The 18,794-nt window shown below is 41.1% G+C and overlaps 1 protein-coding gene across 2 annotated transcripts in view; it reads left to right on the plus strand.

Moving 5' to 3' along the window:
* Positions 1–18,794, plus strand: part of LOC126339265 (nitric oxide synthase, salivary gland) — a 1,479,392-nt gene that overhangs the window by 1,134,990 nt on the left and 325,608 nt on the right. For both annotated transcript variants that reach the window (XM_050001617.1, XM_050001616.1), the window contains exon 4: positions 9,333–9,424. In XM_050001617.1, the coding sequence (XP_049857574.1) occupies positions 9,333–9,424 (92 nt within the window). The remainder of the gene's footprint in view (positions 1–9,332; positions 9,425–18,794) is intronic.

The following is an 18,794-nucleotide window of genomic DNA, read 5'->3' on the forward strand; positions in this document are numbered from 1 at the left end:
TGTGGCTGGTTTGCATTGTTCTTTGCTATTGAAGTGTTGGGCTGTTGGCTGTTAACAGCGCGTAGCGTTGCGCAGTTGGAGGTGAGCCGCCAGCAGTGGTGGATGTGGGGAGAGAAATGGCGGATTTTTGAGAGCGGATGATCTGGAAGTGTGTCCATCAGAAACAGTACATTTGTAAGAATGGATGTCATGAATTGCTATGTATATTATGACTTTTGAACACTATTAAGGTAAATACTTTGTTTGTTCTCTATCAAAATCTTTCATTTGCTAACTATGCCTGTTAGTAGTTATTGCCTTCAGTAGTTTGAATCTTTTATTTAGCTGGCAGTAGTGCCGCTCGCTGTATTGCAGTAGTTCGAGTAACGAAGATATTTGTGAGGTAAGTGATTTGTGAAAGGTATAAGTTATTGTTAGTGAGGGCCATTCTTTTTTAGTGATTGTAGAAAGTCAGATTGCGTTGCGCTAAAAATATTGTGTGGTAGTTTAGTGTTGATTAGAATAGGTAAAGAGCGAAATGTCTGGGTACGTTCAGTTTTGCTCAGCTGTTTGAAAATGAAATAATGTAAGAGATTTATCAACACAGTAATTCAATAATTTTTCTAAAGGGACGTTTCATAGGGTTTGACGTCCCGTAGATGAATTGGTGATTTAAACTGGTTGACATCTGACGGAAAATCACAAGGGCTCTCTTCAGATGCCCAACGCAGCTCTCCATGACGATAGTAAATCTCTCAACATTTTGACTGCTGGCCACGGAAAGCTTGCCGTTTCTTGGAATGCCGGTCATTTTACAGCTGTTTTAGTAACTAAATATCCAATGCAACCCAATGAAGACCCATAGAGCCCACCAATATAAGTGATTTCGTATTTAAAAGCGGGAGAAACTGTATACCGTTAGATGACGGAATCACCAGTCTGCCGAAATTATCACGATCCGTCCGTTGACAGTTTTGGCAGTCAAAGTGTTACGTCTCTGTCTCCTACAAAAATGACATAACATATGACATTGACTCAGGCATCTGGTATTCACCTCTATAGAGCTACCACGCGCGTCAAACATCTGTCTTACTTCTAATTACGGGCCGAGTTCAAAAAAATGGTTCAAATGACTCTGAGCACTATGGGATTTAACATCTATGGCCATCAGTCCCCTAGAACTTAGAACTACTTACACCTAACTAACCTAAGGACATCACACAACATCCAGCCATCCAGCCCTGACCCCGCCGGGAATCGAACCCGGGAACCCGGGCGTAGGAAGCGAGAACGCTACCGCACGACCATGAGATGCGGGCCGGGGCCGAGTTCTATCATAGTTTTTGATCAAGTGTAGTTTGAGGTACGGAAACAGTTTAGACCTTATCTGGTTACATCTCAAATACTGTTGAATCTACCAAAATACTTTTCTTTTGCGTTGGCTACCATAGCATCTCTGTCCGCAGCCAATATTTCCAAACCTCCGTATCGACTTGCATTTGTTACGTATAAGCAACAGAAAACGGCGATTTTCGCAATTTATTCAACATTTAACTCTTATATTTATTCAACTCTTATTTATTCAACTCTCATATTTATTCAATATTTAACTCTTATCAAGTCTCTGTTTCCCACGAAAAGCTCGAAAAAATTCTGAAAATCACATGTACGGAACTATACGACGTCTCAAAGGATAATAAAAACCTGTTTTTAATTTTAACTGCAGCCGCAGTTAGCTCTTTTCTTTTAAAAAAAAAGCGAAATTACAGTGCTCAGAAAAGTGTCATTTGACAATTGGCCGGTACAATGCTTCTCTCATTGGAACCAGTGATACAGTGAGAATCGACGGTGTCAAGGCCCCATTGGTGTATTGGTAGCGGAAGCAGTCCAGCATGCTGTCAAATGGGAACTATAAGGTGCACAAAATTACACTGGTCCATAAAATATTACATGCACATTAAGACAGGCAATCTATCTTAGGCCATCCATACTCAAGGAGGAAGATGTAAGTTGAGTTGCCTATCTTAAGGTGCGTGTAATATTTTCGGGGCCAGTGTTATTTCGTCCATCCTGTACTTTAAATTTGATTTTAAGGATGGAGCGCGCGCTAGAACAGGGGAAGGATAAGGCAGTAAATTGTCCATGTGCTTTCGAAGGACCTGTCTCTCATTCCTCGTATACTATCTAGGGAAACCATGAAAAACCTAAATTAGTACGGCTGGTCTCGGATTTGAACCTATAACTGCAGAACAGGGGTGCAGGATGTCGGTAAAAAAACTAAAAATACCTACCTAGAAACGGCTAGAATTTCCTTGCACCATTATGCCGGAGGCGAGACGTACTATCATAGACCCCGCGAGACACTGTACTATGACCGCTCAACAGCTGTCCACAATACGAGTACATGCAGAAAAACCAGTATTAGGAAACCACAGTTAAATTACTTTTTTTTTTTGGAATGGTTCTCGGATAGTGCGGTGCATCCATAAAGGAAACTCCATATGATTTACTTAACGCGTTTTCCGTTTACAAGTCAATCAACAGATTTTAACTGACTATCGTTATGAAGTAAGTTACAATATTTCTAAACAACAATGGAAAAGATATTGTTTATTTAGACTGAATGTCAAACGTACAGTAAATATCATCTTTGACAGTCCAGTTGTAACACTATTAATTAGGTAAAAGCTGACAAAGTTTTCCATAACTGCAACAATGTCTGTTCATTTCTGTTCCTTCGTTGTTTATTTTTATTTTAATGTGATTGCCCAAGTCCCCCATATCACGATTTCCAATTGTATCTTTTACTCTGTTTCCATATCACTTTCCATATGTAACAGCTCTTCAAGCTATTTTTTAGTAATCTTCCAAAGGGTAATTTTATTTTATTATGATCGTTAATTTAATTCAAATTCTCAAATAGGAGATGATTGTCATGTTTAGCATTAATGTCTTCCCTGGTCGCCCACCAAGTGGGTTGGGCAGTGATTAGGACACTGGGCTCACATTCGGTTCACACTTGCGTCTGGCCATCCTGATTTAGGTTTTCCGTGATTGCCTTAAATCGTTTCAGGAAAATGCCGGGGTGATTCCTTTGAAAGGTCATGACCGATTTTTTTCCCAAAGATTCCGTAATTCGAGCTTGTACTTCGCCTCTAATGACTCTTCTGACGATGTGACGTTAAATACTAATCTCCTCCTCCTCCTGCTGGTTCTCTCTTTATATTTATTTATTGTTCACCTTTTTAAATGGTTAATTCCATTACCACTACATTGTCAAAGACGACAGTTACTGTGTGTTTGTATCTCAGTTTAGATGAGTAACATCTCTTCCGGTGTTATTTACAAATATTGTAACTTCTTTGTCGGCGATAGTCAGTTAAAATCTCGTCATGTAATTGTAAGCCGAAAAACAGTAAGCCGAAAAAATATATTTATTAATTATGTAGATCATACACAGTATTGCGCTTTCCATTTAATCCTACGTTTTTGTACAAAGAAGCGGAGGAAGAATCAGTTAACATAATTGGCAATCATTAGAAAAAAAAAAACGGCGTAGTTCACGTCAATATTGGATGAATCTACAGAACCTATGTTTGAGGAAGACAATGGAACCATTCTGCTGCCATCATCATAATATCTGGCATAGATGTGATGAGAATAACGTAACATACACAGGGTAATTTTTTTAAAAAAAGGGTCCGAATTCCTGCGAGAGGTGGTGTTGATCAAAAATAGAAGGAAAGTTCCTCTAACGGTATGTCTGAAAACAAATATCGTTAATATATAGATCAATTTGATCACTTATTCCCATCTGCCTGCTGCATAGTCACTATAAGCGTTGTTGCATGTGTTTACCATGCCTGTTCACATAGCCTACATTCATTTAACCTTCCTTCACAATGAATCATATTCTCTTTCGAATAAAGCTGGCTCGATTTAGATAGCATCACATGAACTGGTGATATGCACCTGCAACATCTGCATATTATCGAGGATCTGGGCATACACCTACGCATTTAAATGTCCTCATAGCCAGAAATCCAACAGATTGAGGTTCGATGAATCGCGGGTCCATGGCAACGGACCTCCTTCACCAATCGTTCGCCCATGAGACACTGTCTCATGGATAAGTGTATGCCCCAATGAGTCTGTCACTGACAATTCTTACCCAATTGTTGATACTGAACCACCAACACAGAAACCTGTACCCGTTAAAGCAGCCATTTTGACTCATTAACAGAGCAGATTGCCCCAGTTCGAACCACCCGGTGGATCAACAACGAGGGTCATTGTATCTGTCAGCCTGGATGTGGTTTTAGGTGGTTTCCCATGTCCCACTATGTGAGTACCAGGACGGTACACACATCCTATGCCAGATACACATTACGCAAACATTAAGAAAACATTCTCACTCTTGGGCATCAGATTTGCTCTCGATACAGACAGATTGGGTTTGTTGATTCCGTCTTGGGTGGTGAGTAGGAGGCTGATGATCTTACATGTTTAGTCTCATAAAATACATAAATGCTGCGTGAAGTGGCCGCGTCACGGATTCTGCCGCTCCTTCCGCCGGAGGTTCGAGTCTTCCCTCGGGCATGGGTGTGTTCAAAATGGTTCAAATGGCTCTGAGCACTATGGGACTCAACATCTGAGGTCATCAGCCCCCTAGAACTTAGAACTACTTAAACTTAACTAACCTAAGGGCGACACACACATCCATGCCCGAGGCAGGTTTCGAACCTGCGACCGTGACGCGGTCGCGCGGTTCCAGACTGAAGCGCCTAGAACCGCTCGGCCATGTGTGTGTGTGTGTGTGTGTGTGTGTGTGTGTGTGTGTGTGTGTGTGTGTGTGTGTTGTTCTTAGCATAAGTTAGTTTAAGTAGTGTGTAAGTCTAGGGACCTCAGCAGTTTGGTCCCTTAGGAATTCACATACATTTGAACATATTTTTAAACACATAAACAGCAGCAGCAGATACTGAAGCGATCCTCTTCCAATTCCATGATTGCTCGAGGATTTGCTTGTGCCATACGTGCTTATTGTGACAATACAAAATGAACTGCTACAGTGAGGCGGCCAACACCACCAAAATCTACACATTACTCGTCACAAGGAAACTGGTCCGTCTCGCAACAGTCGTTGGTTTTCGGACATATTGTTATAGCACCTGTTTTTCCAGGTTTTTTTTTTACAAAACATCGTTAAAAAGTCGACGCACAGAGGCTTAATATGCGAATGAAATTAGGACAGTAAATCGCTATCTCTGGTACTCTGTACCCTCCGCCATCCTCTGCACAACATTTTAATAAATTAATCAGTCTTGATCGCAAAACATTTTACCCATGGTAACCGGTTTCAGTCTTTGAAGGACATCATCAGACATTTAAGAGTCTCGTTTAGCGATCTGCAGAGATGGGGACAGGAGCCAAATATGTGCCAAAAGACACATCTGTCGACTGATTACTTTATTAAAATTTAACTTAGATCGCCACATAAGTTAGCAAAAATCTTTCACTGAAGAGCCAAAGAAACTGGTATACCTGCCTAATATCGTGTAGTGCCTCCTCGAGCACTCAGAGATGTCACAACAAGATGTGGCATGGACTCGACTAATGACTGAAGTAGTATTGGAGGGAACTGACCCCATGAATCCTGCAGAGCTGTCCCTAAATGCATAAGAGTACGAGGGGATGGAGATCTCTTCTGGACACCACGTGGCAAGGCATCCCAGGTGTATTCAGTAATGTTCATGTTTGGGGAGTAATGCCAACTCTTGCAAAAATACGTAATAATGAATCCAAAATTTTGTTATGCTCACTCCAAGAACGTTTAGCAATAAGAATATCGTCAACATATGAAGTAATATTGTCACGAAGATAAACAGGTAAAATTTCTTTTAAACTACGAATGAATGCTGCTGAAGATATAGTAAGTCCAAACGTTAATTTCCGAAATCACTTTTGGGTAAAATAGTCATATCCGGTTATTCTTTACCGACTCTCTAGATTGATAGTTGAAGAGTTGTTTTGATAGATACAAAGAATAGTAAAAGAGTAGGCAGCGGTGCAGAAAACTAAAAGGGAAATAGCACCACTAAGCTCGGGACCCTGTCCACGCTACGGCACATATTCACTTAGTGTAGCGAATCCCCTGAGGACATAAATAGCCGCACATAAATATCAGTTTGTGACTTAGTGGCGAATTTGGTGGAAGTGCGTACATAAATTGATCTAACCATGAACATGTCATTCTTAGAATTGTGAAAGGTCTTAAATTTCCGAACAGTTACGAAGTGTTTATAGTCAAAGTTTTCGCCTCGTGGCGACAAAGACCTACCGCATCTGTCCCCGTCCCAATGTCGATTATTGTCAAGTACGCGCGCCTGGCGCTCTCTTGTTGCTTCTCGTAAATGAAATAAATTATTTTCTTCAAATCCCTCTGCTATCTGTGATTCTAAACTTCTTCTGCTGTCTTTTCCTACGATTTCGCTTTCAATTTGTTTGACTTGCTTTCGTAACGCCTCAAATTCTCTTTTAAAGCGTTCATTAAATTTTCCTTGATTTTCAACATGTTTAGTTTATGTTCTGGTACTCTTCGGTTTCTGCAAATGTTAATGGAGCTGTATCATCTCAATCTCTGTCCTCATTTAAATTTAAGACTTGTCAATTTATCTGAAACCTCCTCAGCTCTTTCCGGTAAGTCACCTATTTGTTCTTTATGTTTATTTACGTCTTCCGTAAGTGTCGCGACTCGGGTTTCAGTATTGACACATTTAGTATTTAACTGTTCACATTGTTTTGTTAGGTTATTCATTTTTTCAATTGGTACAGATTCCTCGATTCTTTCAAACATTTCTTCCTTATCGTGTGCGCATTGTAAATTTAACTCTGAAAATTTTTGTACTATCACGCGATCTCTTTCTTCCTGTTCTCTATCCTGTTCCTTTTGTCTGATTTCTATTGAAATTAATCTATTATTGTGAGCATTCAAAATCGGTTGTACTTCTCTAAATTCTTTCTTTAATTCATCTTTCATGGTTTTGAAACATGTCCCTATTCGTGAGTCTAACCATTTTCCATTGTTTCCATCTCAGTTTTAATTGTTCCTATTTGTGATCCCACTGTTTTTAATTCAGATCTTAACTGTGTTTCCATTGTTCCCATACCAGTTTTAATTGTTCCTATTTGTGAGTCTAACCGTGATCCCAAATTTAATATTGCAATCATCAACTGCTCCATATTAACGTGTTCGAAATTATTTTTGCCCCTAACACTTCCCGTAAAACTAACTTCCTTCGTCATAGCAGTAAAGCTATCTGTGTTCGATACTGTTCCTGAATCTTTTGTCATTAATCTCATATTCTGAAAATTTTCTGATTGTGAAAAATTTTGAACTGGTTCCGGACTATTTTCCCGACTTATTAAATTATTTTCTGCTTCATTATTCATCATACTGTTCTCCTGTGTTGGCGAGTTCGCCATGTTAACATTTTCTTCATTCTCCCTATCCATCATTTTTGCCTTTTTCATCGATCGCGTAATCATTTACAAAACATACAGAACTCGTCACTATACGAAAATTACACACAATATAACACTTTATCACCAACAATACCATTCACACGAAAAGCTTTCCGACAAACACGATTAACGAACAATTAAAATCTTCATAGTTGCACAAAATTGTAAACCGTATACAAGACATCAAAAATTAAATTCTGTCAAAATACCATTAGAAGAATGACAAGACAACTACAAGTGTTCAATTACCAAATCTACACATGCAATATAGACTACAATTACTGAACTACAAATTACTACAACAATCCTACTGTCTGCTATTTTTACAATCAAAAGAATTCCAAGGGACGATCCGAAGCAGCGGTCGCCACGTGCATGGGGGGTTACTTAAATATAATGCAAATATTTTTAGTTTTTAGTATTTGTTTGTCCGGTTACGCATTCTTATAACCGGTTGGTCCTGAATAATATTAGTACGCAATCTGACTGCATAGAACAACAACAAGGAATGAAAGGAAATTTCCGTTAACACAATTAATTAATTAAGTCCCCAGTAACGATAAAGTTACGAAAGAAGAAAGCATAAGTGTAACTGTTCTGTGTGTGGAAGTGTGATTCAACGTACACATCTGGCACGGTTCTACCTCAATAAGACAAGATATTTTAAACCCGATTTACACTGAAGTAAGAAAAAAACTAGAAATACTATAATTGCATATAGAAACCAGAATTACACTCTCACAAGCCAGATGCTTTGTTGACTGAACCTGTGACCAAGAGGCATTGTTATTTAGGACTGAAAAAAAAAGAAATTAACTTCATATATATTGACGAAAAATACACTCTGATCATTATGACATCCCCAATCCAACAACATCTGGTGTCTTGCCCAGCAGAACAACTAGTACCCTATCGACGTCTCAACAAGCACAAATCACGCCTACCTCAGAACTACTACTGCCCTCACCAACTTCTCAGCGGCAACTGCCAGTGGAGGCGGCTGAATAATACTCTTTGGCGCAACCTCTGGCGCTGTGACTCAATGCAGCCACCTTTCAATGGTTATTCTATATCGACAGGAAAGAAACGTGCCTGATCGCATTAAACGCTTGAATGTTGATTTGGCAAGGCAGAGATGAAGAGAATAGCGTGCAGATTGCATCAAACCAGTCTTCGGACTGAAGGCCACAACAAGAGGTACAAGGCTTCTAACGAATTTTGTTCTCCTCTCTCCTCTCAGGTGAAAATTTTCCCCGGAACATATCATTTGTATTCACACAGAAACAGAAAGCGGAAGTAATGGTGAAAGTCAGGAAAGATCCAACACGAGGCATCGTATTACGAAGTTCTGTTGGCAGGAACGTTTGTGTACGAAGGATGTAACCTTTAATCTTCCGCCAATTGTTAGAAGCGGAGTACAACTTTGGTCCAACGAGGATGCAAGAAAATGAACAATTGCTACTATGTTAAAGGAAATATCTAACCGCCACCTTAAGCTATTTGTAAAGAGAATAGAGAACATAAACCAGACGGGGTGAGAGCCCCGCCATCGAGTCCCGAGACGAATGAGAATGTGCAAACTGCGTTCCCCTCTTCCAACCCCTCCCTCCCCCTTTCCCTGGAATGCAACGATCCTATAGATTAACTTTTACCTATGCATTCCCTGCATCCTAAATAAATTGTGGCGTAATTGTCCTTAAAAGAGAATCGACAGTGAAGTAATCTTATTACTAACAAATTGCCCACTGGTGAATGTAATCATTCTGAAGGCTTTACTTACTACTGCGTTTACATTTTAGGTGGCTAACCTTTTTTTCTTTGTCTCCTTACAGGTGTTCGACTGTCGCTACGTTACAACTACCAGTGGGATGTTTGAAGCACTCTGCAACCACATAAAATACAGCACCAACAAGGGAAATATACGGTATGTATGAACACTTAACAGAATAAAAAGAAAGGATAATAAATCTCTAGTAAATGTTTTTGTATGCTGATTGTCCTTGTTTTACCTAAAGGTAATCACCCATTGCACAGTGGGGGACTTTGCTGGCAAATATTGAGCGAGAAAGTGTTGGGGAAAAAGGGAGTGCCAATTGGAGAACTGTTTCTAGACAGTGGAGAAGAAAACAGCAGTCTGTCGCGAAAACAGTCGTTTTATTACAGTAGATCTAAATTTCAACTGTTACATATCCATCTTCTGTGCTAAAGATTACAAAGAACAGGAACAACAATAAGATAGTAAAATCGAATCATAAGAGCAAACAATAAGCATTACACAGTTACGTACCATATAACAACAGGTGAATTAGTCCAAAGAGCCAAGTAGTAAACAATACTGCTTGATGGAGAACATACAGGAGTCTAACATAAACTGTAACCATTACTTACATGTTTGTAAAGGAAGAAAATCTGACGTCAGAGACGTGTGGTGCCCTCTATTGAGCCCCGCTGTTGATTGCTGTTCTTTTCTTCGTTGTTTACATTCAACGATCGCTACACACAACGGGGATTGTGTGGACCTCAATCTGATTACGACTTGCTTTAATTCAGTTCTGCGTCAGTGTGTCTCCGACAAAAAATATGAAACTCATTTTTTATGAATGTGCAATTATCCATGTGCATACGAAATAAAGCCGATGACCTGCTCGACATGGAAGCCTATCTCACCAACGCCACAAGAGGAGTCTCGCATTGGCTGCCAATTTCCATCGGTTTTTACTGATAAGCAGAGAACTGTCTGCAACAGCTTTTCTCCAAGTACACTCAAACAAAAATATTTACATCAGCAGGAGAAACGAAGGGGATATGCTGCCAGCTTCTCACTGAAACACAGACAACAGCTTTTGAAGAAGGAAGAGTACTGTTGTAACAACACTTACGACGGCTGTTGTAAGGTAATTGCCCAATTAGAGACTCAGACAACCATCAGAAACATCGAAGTGTTCTCGTTTACGATAAACAAATTACGCCTGGAACCTTCCTATAGAAATATGAGATAAACTGCAGCGTTTGTGCTCTTTTTCCAATTGGAAAACTGTTTCTCAATTTTCATCACAGGAAGTCACCACCTGTGGAATAGAGATAAAAGAACTTCGGCAGAGGCAGCACCTACAACGTGATGGACGATAAGGTTTTTGGGCACTGTTTTCTATTCAACGCGCCTCCAAGGGTCATTTCCAATTTAAAGCAGGGTTTCCCAGACTGTGTTTCAAGGGAAGTGAATACTGATCTGTAAAAAACTAATAATAACTTAACGTTTTTTCGACATTTTGACAATAATTATTATGTAATCTTCACGGATTTGCTTCCGGACGAAGTTGTGCCAATTGCACAGTACTTCCTCGAAGCAGTTGTCCGATTTCTTCACGTGGTTGAACCTTGCTAGTGGCTAGGTGCGACTAACGGTATCCGCACATCGACGCTCTGTATATAGAAAAAGAGCGAAGAATGGCAGGCGCGGAAATCACGCATGCCTAATGATATGTAGATGGGTAACGCCATACTCAAACGCCCTCTGCCCAAAGTCGCAGAGCGGTCCTCCTGCACGTGCGCTGTACGCTACAGTTACTAACAGGGCAGCCGTACGTCACTCACTCCGCCGGGAAAGCTTGAAAAGTCACAGCGTTATTAGTTATGATTTAAAACTCGAATAATCACTGAATAAAACAAGCTTTTCTCGTATGAAACTTCCTGGCAGATTAAAACTGTGTGCCCGACCGAGACTCGAACTCGGGACCTTTGCCTTTCGCGGGCAAGTGCTCTACCGACTGCACGACTCACGTCCGGTACTCACAGCTTTACTTCTGCCAGTATCCGTCTCCTACCTTCCAAACTTTACAGAAGCTCTTCTGCGAACCTTGCAGAACTAGCACTCCTGAAAGAAAGGATACTGCGGAGACATGGCTTAGCCACAGCCTGGGGGATGTTTCCAGAATGAGATTTTCACTCTGCAGCGGAGTGTGCGCTGATACGAAACTTCCTGGCAGATTAAAACTGTAGAGCACTTGCCCGCGAAAGGCAAAGGTCCCGAGTTCGAGTCTCGGTCGGGCACACAGTTCTAATCTGCCAGGAAGTTTCGTATCAGCGCACACTTCGCTGCAGAGTGAAAATCTCATTCTGGAAACATCCCCCAGGCTGTGGCTAAGCCATGTCTCCGCAGTATCCTTTCTTTCAGGAGTGCTATTGTGCAAGGTTCGCAGAAGAGCTTCTGTAAAGTTTGGAAGGTAGGAGACGGATACTGGCAGAAGTAAAGCTGTGACTACCGGACGTGAGTCGTGCTTCGGTAGCTTAGTTGGTAGAGCACTTGCCCGCGAAAGGCAAAGGTCCTGAGTTCGAGTCTCGGTCGGGCACACAGTTCTAATCTGCCAGGAAGTTTCGTACCAGCGCACACTCCGCTGCAGAGTGAAAATCTCATTCTTTTCTCGTATGTTTAAAATTCGATTAACCTTCAAAATAAACAAGGTATTACATCAAAGTTCCAGGTTTCTCAAGGTGTTGGGGCAGAGGAAAAGTCTGGTTCAAATGGCTCTGAGCACTATGGGACGTAACTGCTACGGTCATCAGTCCCCTAGTACTTAGAACTACTTAAACCTAACTAACCTAAGGACATCACACACATCCGTGCCTGAGGCAGGATTTGAACCTGCAACCGTAGCGGTCGCGGGGTTCCAGACTGTAGCGCCTATAACCGCTCGGCCACTCCGGCCGGCGTATAAGTCTGGGAATCCCTGTTTTACAACGTACGCATTGTTATGAGTTTATGGCAAGTGGGGCTATGTGCTAGCGAAGTTTTTCGCCGATTTCGTGTACACCACACCGATATCACTCGAGCTTATTTCGAGAAACACAAAATACAGAAGATTTGGTTATCCTGTGCTCGGCAGTACCAGTGGTTTGAATCTGCATACAAGGAATGGCTCGTAGGTCAGACGTACAAGTAGGCTGAAGTTGAAGAGGTCAGGAATAATCAGTGCCCAAGAAGTGGGATACGGAAGTACTAAGGAATAAAGAGCTAGTTTTAAAGTTCTTCGAGGCTACAGATACTGCAATAAGGAATAGCTCAATAGGCAGTTGAGTTGAAGAGGAATTGACATTTCTAACGAGGACAGTCACAGGAATTGAAAAAGAAAACATATGTACAAATAAAGCGTCGGTAACAGGAAAAATACGTTAACTTATCGAAGAAAAAAAGGAAGTACAAAAATGTTTAACGAAATTCGGGAATACACAAATACAAGTTACTTAGGACTGAAATAAATAGGAAGTGTAGGGAAGCTAATCCGAAAAGTCGTCATGAAAAATGTGAAGAAATCGAAAAAGAAATGATTGTCGGAAGGAATGACTCAGTACACAGAAAAATCAGAATAACTTTCTGTAAAATTCGAAGCAAGGGTGGTAACATTAAGTGTACAATGGAATTCCCACTGATAAATGCAGAGGAGAGAGCGGTTACGTGGAAAGAGTAGATTTAAGGCTTCTATGAGAGATTTTGTCTGAAGGCATGATACAAGAAGAAACAGGAGTCGATATGGAAGAGATAGGGCATTCAGTTTTAGAATCAGAATTTTAAAGTGCTTTGGAAGACTTAAGATCGAAGAAAGCAGAAGCGATAATAACAATAATCGAAATTTCTAAAATCATCGGAGAGAGTGGCAACAAACCGGCTACACCCGTAACTTTACCCACACAACACCCAAGATTGCAAGAGAAGAAAAGTGCGAGAATGATTGCACAGTTGCCGGCCGGAGTGGCCAAGCGGTTCTAGGCGCTACAGTCTGGAACCGCGCGGCCGCTACGGTCGCCGGTTCGAATCCTGCCTCGGGAATGGATGTGTATGATGTCCTTGGGTTAGTTAGGTTTAAGTAGTTCTAAGTTCTAGGGGACTGATGACCTCAACAGTTAAGTCCCATAGCGCTCAGAGCCATTTGAACCATTTGAATATTGCACAGTCAGCTTAATAGCTCTTACATCCTAGTTGCTGACAAGCACAATATACAGAAGAACGGAAAAGAAAATTGTGGATATATGAAATGACCATCAGTTTGCCTTTAGGAAAGGTAAAGGCACTAGAGAGGCAAGTCTGACATTGCCGTTGATGATTTAAGAAAGACTAAATAAAAATCAAGACATTTTACGCGTACATGGAAACGATGTTGGCGCAGCAATCTCTGACACAGTGCACCTGAGGGGGAATAAGAGGAACCAGCCCGCATTCACCAAGATGGACGGAAAAACCCCTTAAAAAACCATCTACAGGCTGGCCAGCACAACGGACCTCGACTCCAATCTGCCAGCCGTATTCGTGCCGGCGACCGGCACACCATACCCCTCGGGAAGCAGCGCATTAGGCCGCGCCGCTGGCCTGGCGGGCTTGTTTGTGTACGTTATCACTAATTACTTTTTCCCAATTATTAGCATCAACGCAGGTGCCTCACATACTTCACCCACTACACACATTTATTGTGCTTCGTCCTTAAATCGTTGGTGACAAAAGTGAGACATACACGTAACACATGCTAAATATCTCAAGAAAATGTCTTCGGCAAGTTTTAGGTAGGGCTTGCAGTAATCCATGAAGTGCTTCATCACTTGCTTCGAAACAGACAAATGAACTGACAGTATGACACAGCCGTAGGGGCTTAAGGGCAACTGCAGGGGGAGGGCTGTACAATGTATTACTATTATTATTATTGTTATGACAGTGGCTAGACACAAAGCATTAACAGCCTGCAGCCTTCCAACTTCTGCCAGTTCAGAAGTAAGCAGTGCAGCCATCAAGTGATTTAGAAACAATATTTATAGTGCACAGATCTGAATTTGTTTGATTGTAAGTGGGGTTCCAGTGTGCAGGTCAAGCGAGCGTCGCAATGTAGACGACGGGGAAGTATCTTTTACAGCAAGTGTCTACCCTCACTGCGGACGGTTAGTTTTCTTATCTGAGAAGGAGTTGTGGACAGCACTTTCGATGCACCACAAATTCATTCGCCATTCATTGTAACTTACCCTCCCTCCACACATACATACACAAGCACTCGCACATCCACATCCATACATACACACAAACTAAATCTTTCATCATTTTAAAAATAAAAGTGTTCGAAGAAAAGTCATCCTACAACTTATTTAGGTGCTGAAGTTGGTGATGATGTGGGGCAGAGGCGGCGGGGGGCATTGTCGGTGGGGGGGGGGGGGGGGGGGGCGTGGGGGGGGGGGGTACTAGCTAATGTTTGGTTGCTCGGAGGAATAATGGTCTAAGAATGGTTGCGTACCAATGCAGTAGGGAAACAATGGGCAGATGATGATTCTGTTTGTATCTATACGACAAAGCACCCTGTCATAAAGCTTCCAACACCACTACCTGCTCTGGTTTCGGCTGTTTAAGAAGAACTGGTTGGCATTCCTTCACAGACATTCAGGCACCACGCTTTAAATGTGCCCTGTAGATTTCAATATTAATAAGCGCCAGTAGGCGCCCGGATATTTCTGATCAGGTAATATATAGTTTTGGAAATGCAATACCACATAGCATTTTTACGAAAAAATGAAGCATCGGAAATCAAGCATCTATTGATTCAGATGAATTAGAATCATACAAATTTTAAGTACCTCTCTGAAACGAGGACTATGCGATAACCTCATGATGGGTCTGGCAATTTATGACCGTTTTTTACAGTTCTGCGATCGCCGCAGTTGTAGCCCCCTCTTTGGAGGTGCGTCCATTCCACTTACGTTATAGAACTATTAAGTAGACATTCTGCAGTGCAGACAAGCAATAGCTGCCCTGGTTATATTAGCAATAACATATAAGCCATAATAATTTACGCGGTCTGTAACTACGGCTCGTGAAAGGTATCGTGATTTCGCCACTGTACTGGCGTAGACAGCTTCTGCCGCTAGTTGTGTTCCCGTCGGGATGGATATGGGAGAGGGCAGTATTAACGATCTTTCGCGCACTGTTGCAATTCAAGACGAGATTATTCTTAACCTTACTTCGATATTTCGAAAGCTGCTATAGAGCTTATGAATTATGATATCTGTTGCGTGAATGCTCTGTTACACCAATTATATAACATGAAGACCCTAAGCTGCCGACAGGCGTTGATATACACCAACGGAGACAGTTGAAAGTGTGTGCCTCGACTGTGACTTGAACCCGGGATATCCTGCTCTTCGAAAGAACAGATAACATCTTCATATAATTATACAATAGATTCTTCTGATTATATTTAAAGCAGACTGCTGTTGGGATCAGAAGCTTTAAACCATATAAATGATAATTTAATTTCTGAAAAGAAATATTTAAAGCGCGTATTAGTGACAGGTTTGAGTCCAATAATAACTCTGAAGTCAAATGTAAATCGATTCGACCAAATTGTTTAGCAAAATTAAGACACCAAACGAAATGGCGACAATGCGTCTATACATACATTCATCATCGTCTGTACTAGTGTGAGACAGAACTATCTTGAATAATGGCGGACAATTTCTTTTATAATTTTACCGAATCCCGCAAGGAGGCAGACTGTGAACACTGATTTTTAAAGCTCGCGAGCATCGATCGCAGCGATTCTTACTATACAAGATCCCGTTTTAATATTTGCGAGATACTAAAGCACGACACGTAAAGTTATTGGAAGCACAATGGCTAACACTCAGCCCGCAAACCAATGTAAACTCGGTGCGATACCACGGCGTTAGCCTGCCCAGGAAAGCTAAGGGCTACGGCCAGCAACCAGCGTCAGAAAAAGGTTAAAGGTTATGGAATTTGAATGACATACACAGACCGAAAATCTCTCTAAACTTACATCAGGGATGAAAAATCATTCACGGCAGGGAATGTCTATGTCTACAAATCTGCATCCGGATTTAGGTTTTTCGTGATTTCCCTAAATCGCTACAGGCAAATGCTGGGATGGTTCCTTCGAAAGGGCACGGTCGATTTCCTCCCCTATCTCTGATGACCTCGATGTCGACGGGACGTTAAACGTTAGTCTTTCGCAATCCGGCTTACTGTTTACGGTGAAGGGTTATTCCGGTACCATTGTCTGTTTGTCCCTTCCGGACACTATTTGTGGATGGCGCTTTGAAAGGAAGACCACCATATTACCTATAATTTCATGGACCGTATGTGTTTCTGCTGTCATTTCGCGAGACATTTGTGGAAGTAATATTTTTCCTGACTCTTCTCTCGGAATTCAAATAGTCAGCCTCTCATCAAAACACAACGGCGCTCTTGTAGCTTCTGTCAATGTAGTTCTTTGACCATCTCTGTAACACTCTCGCACCGACCACGCGATCGCGTGTCGGATCGCGCTGGTCTTCGTTAGCCATCGAGCCTCTGCAGTTCGCTACAGCCTTCTTCAGTCAAATGTTGAAGAAAAAAGCCTTTGCCTTGCAGTAGGTGGGATAGTAGGTTTTATTTTTTTATCCCCTTCATATGGTTAGAATGATTGGTAAAACAAGTTTTGTCGTGTTAGTTGAACTTTCTGTAGTTAAAAAACTTCTTCAGTTTTTTTCAAAAATCTCAGTTTCTAGTGTTCCTAGCGCTTTGTAATCTATGTTGTTTTTTAAATGAGCACAAAATACTCTACAAATTTGATTACTGAAACTTTTTTGTGCACCCAATAGCAAGTTTTCCAAAATCTGTGCAAAATGGAAAAATTCGTAGTTCTTGAGCACTTTTATTTCAGTTTCCGTTTATATAGTAGAAATATATTCTATGTCATGTTACTCATTTCAATTGGCGAACGTATATAGGATCGCTGGCACTATATTCAGTAACTCCTAATACAGGCAGCTCATATTCCGTGAAGTTTTCTTGTGGCTTGTAAGACTAATTCCGTACAGATGCCGTACGTGTTTTATGGTCGAATGACGTGAACGATCCTTTATAAGTAAAGTGTGTAGAACTTGTTATTTGGAGGACAACATTGCATTCATTTCTTGCTGCGTGATTTTCTTTGGTGATTGTTTTCACAGGTCGTTTATCCAAAGTGTTTACTTAATAAAACCAAGTGGAAGAATTAAAAGCCTTTCTGTAATATGAACTTTCTCCTTGCCAAATGTCTCTATCTCCAGAAAAAATCACGCTAAAATAAAAAAAAATCCTCAGTTATTAAGGAACATGGACACACAAACCCACCTATGGATACATTCAAGAAACCAGACGCTACCCGTGAGGAAATAATAACACATGGAGAACAGTTTATTATCTCACTATATACTAGAGGTGTCAGCAGTTCTAATGAAGCATGTCAATTTTTTGTCATTGATGGGCGGTATTTTATACACAAAGTTGAGTGGCCTCAGAATTTTTCCTTCAAATCAGTGACCCAAGTTATGTTTCTTACTTGCAACGTCATTTTGTATCTCTGCGTGCTTTTGGGTTTCATGGGTATCGGTGTGAGGGAGAGCAATAACACAAAGAGGGCTGACAGAATTCGTATGTCTAGAAAACATTTTTCGGATTAAGTTGTAATTGAATCAGAAATAATAAATCGAGTCTCTCAGGACAAGTTTTTGTACAACGAAAGAAACAAGAATCGCTTGATCACATTTCTTAAAAAGGAATTGTGCGAGAATTGCAAACAAGGAGGAAGAAGATGCTGACGTTATGATTGTAACATCTGCAATTTCAAGAATCAACTATTTTGAAAGTGTGGTCTAAATGGGAGTAGATGTCAACCTCCTTACTCATTACTGATTATTTTTCTAAATCCAGGGAAAGTGCAGAAGACAAGTCGCTATTGCACTGCATCCTCCAAGTTCGACACACGTCGTTAGTGGCTATGATCCAACATCCGCTTTTTTCTGTCAAGGAAAAATGAAGTTTTCCAAAGTTATTAAGAAACATGGGCACGTAAACCCAACTATGGATACATTCAAGAAACCAGACGCTACCCGTGAAGAAATAATAACACATGGAGAACAGTTTATTATCTCACTATATACTAGAGGTGTCAGCAGTTTCCAGACCGTATATGATTTGGGGCACCTGCTACTGAGCCTGCCATGAAGAGCAAACTGAATTTTGCGAAGTTGCGGCCCACGAAAGATGCTGTGCTACATTATTACCAGAAAGTCCGAAGTTGGATGCGAAACAGAAAATCTCCCAATAAATGGGGCTGGAAGCACGATCAGAATCCGTTTTTAATAAATCAAGAACCGACACCTGAGTCAGTTCTTTTGTACTCAAGTAAGTAGAGCTGCGCTGGAGCATGCTCGTGCAGAAAAGCAGATTCCAAATGTTCTTCCATTTCGAGGAATTGCAGGGTAGTCAACTGTGAAAACGTGAC

Source organism: Schistocerca gregaria, chromosome 1 (assembly GCF_023897955.1).
Source record: "Schistocerca gregaria isolate iqSchGreg1 chromosome 1, iqSchGreg1.2, whole genome shotgun sequence".
Lineage (NCBI taxonomy): Eukaryota > Metazoa > Arthropoda > Insecta > Orthoptera > Acrididae > Schistocerca > Schistocerca gregaria.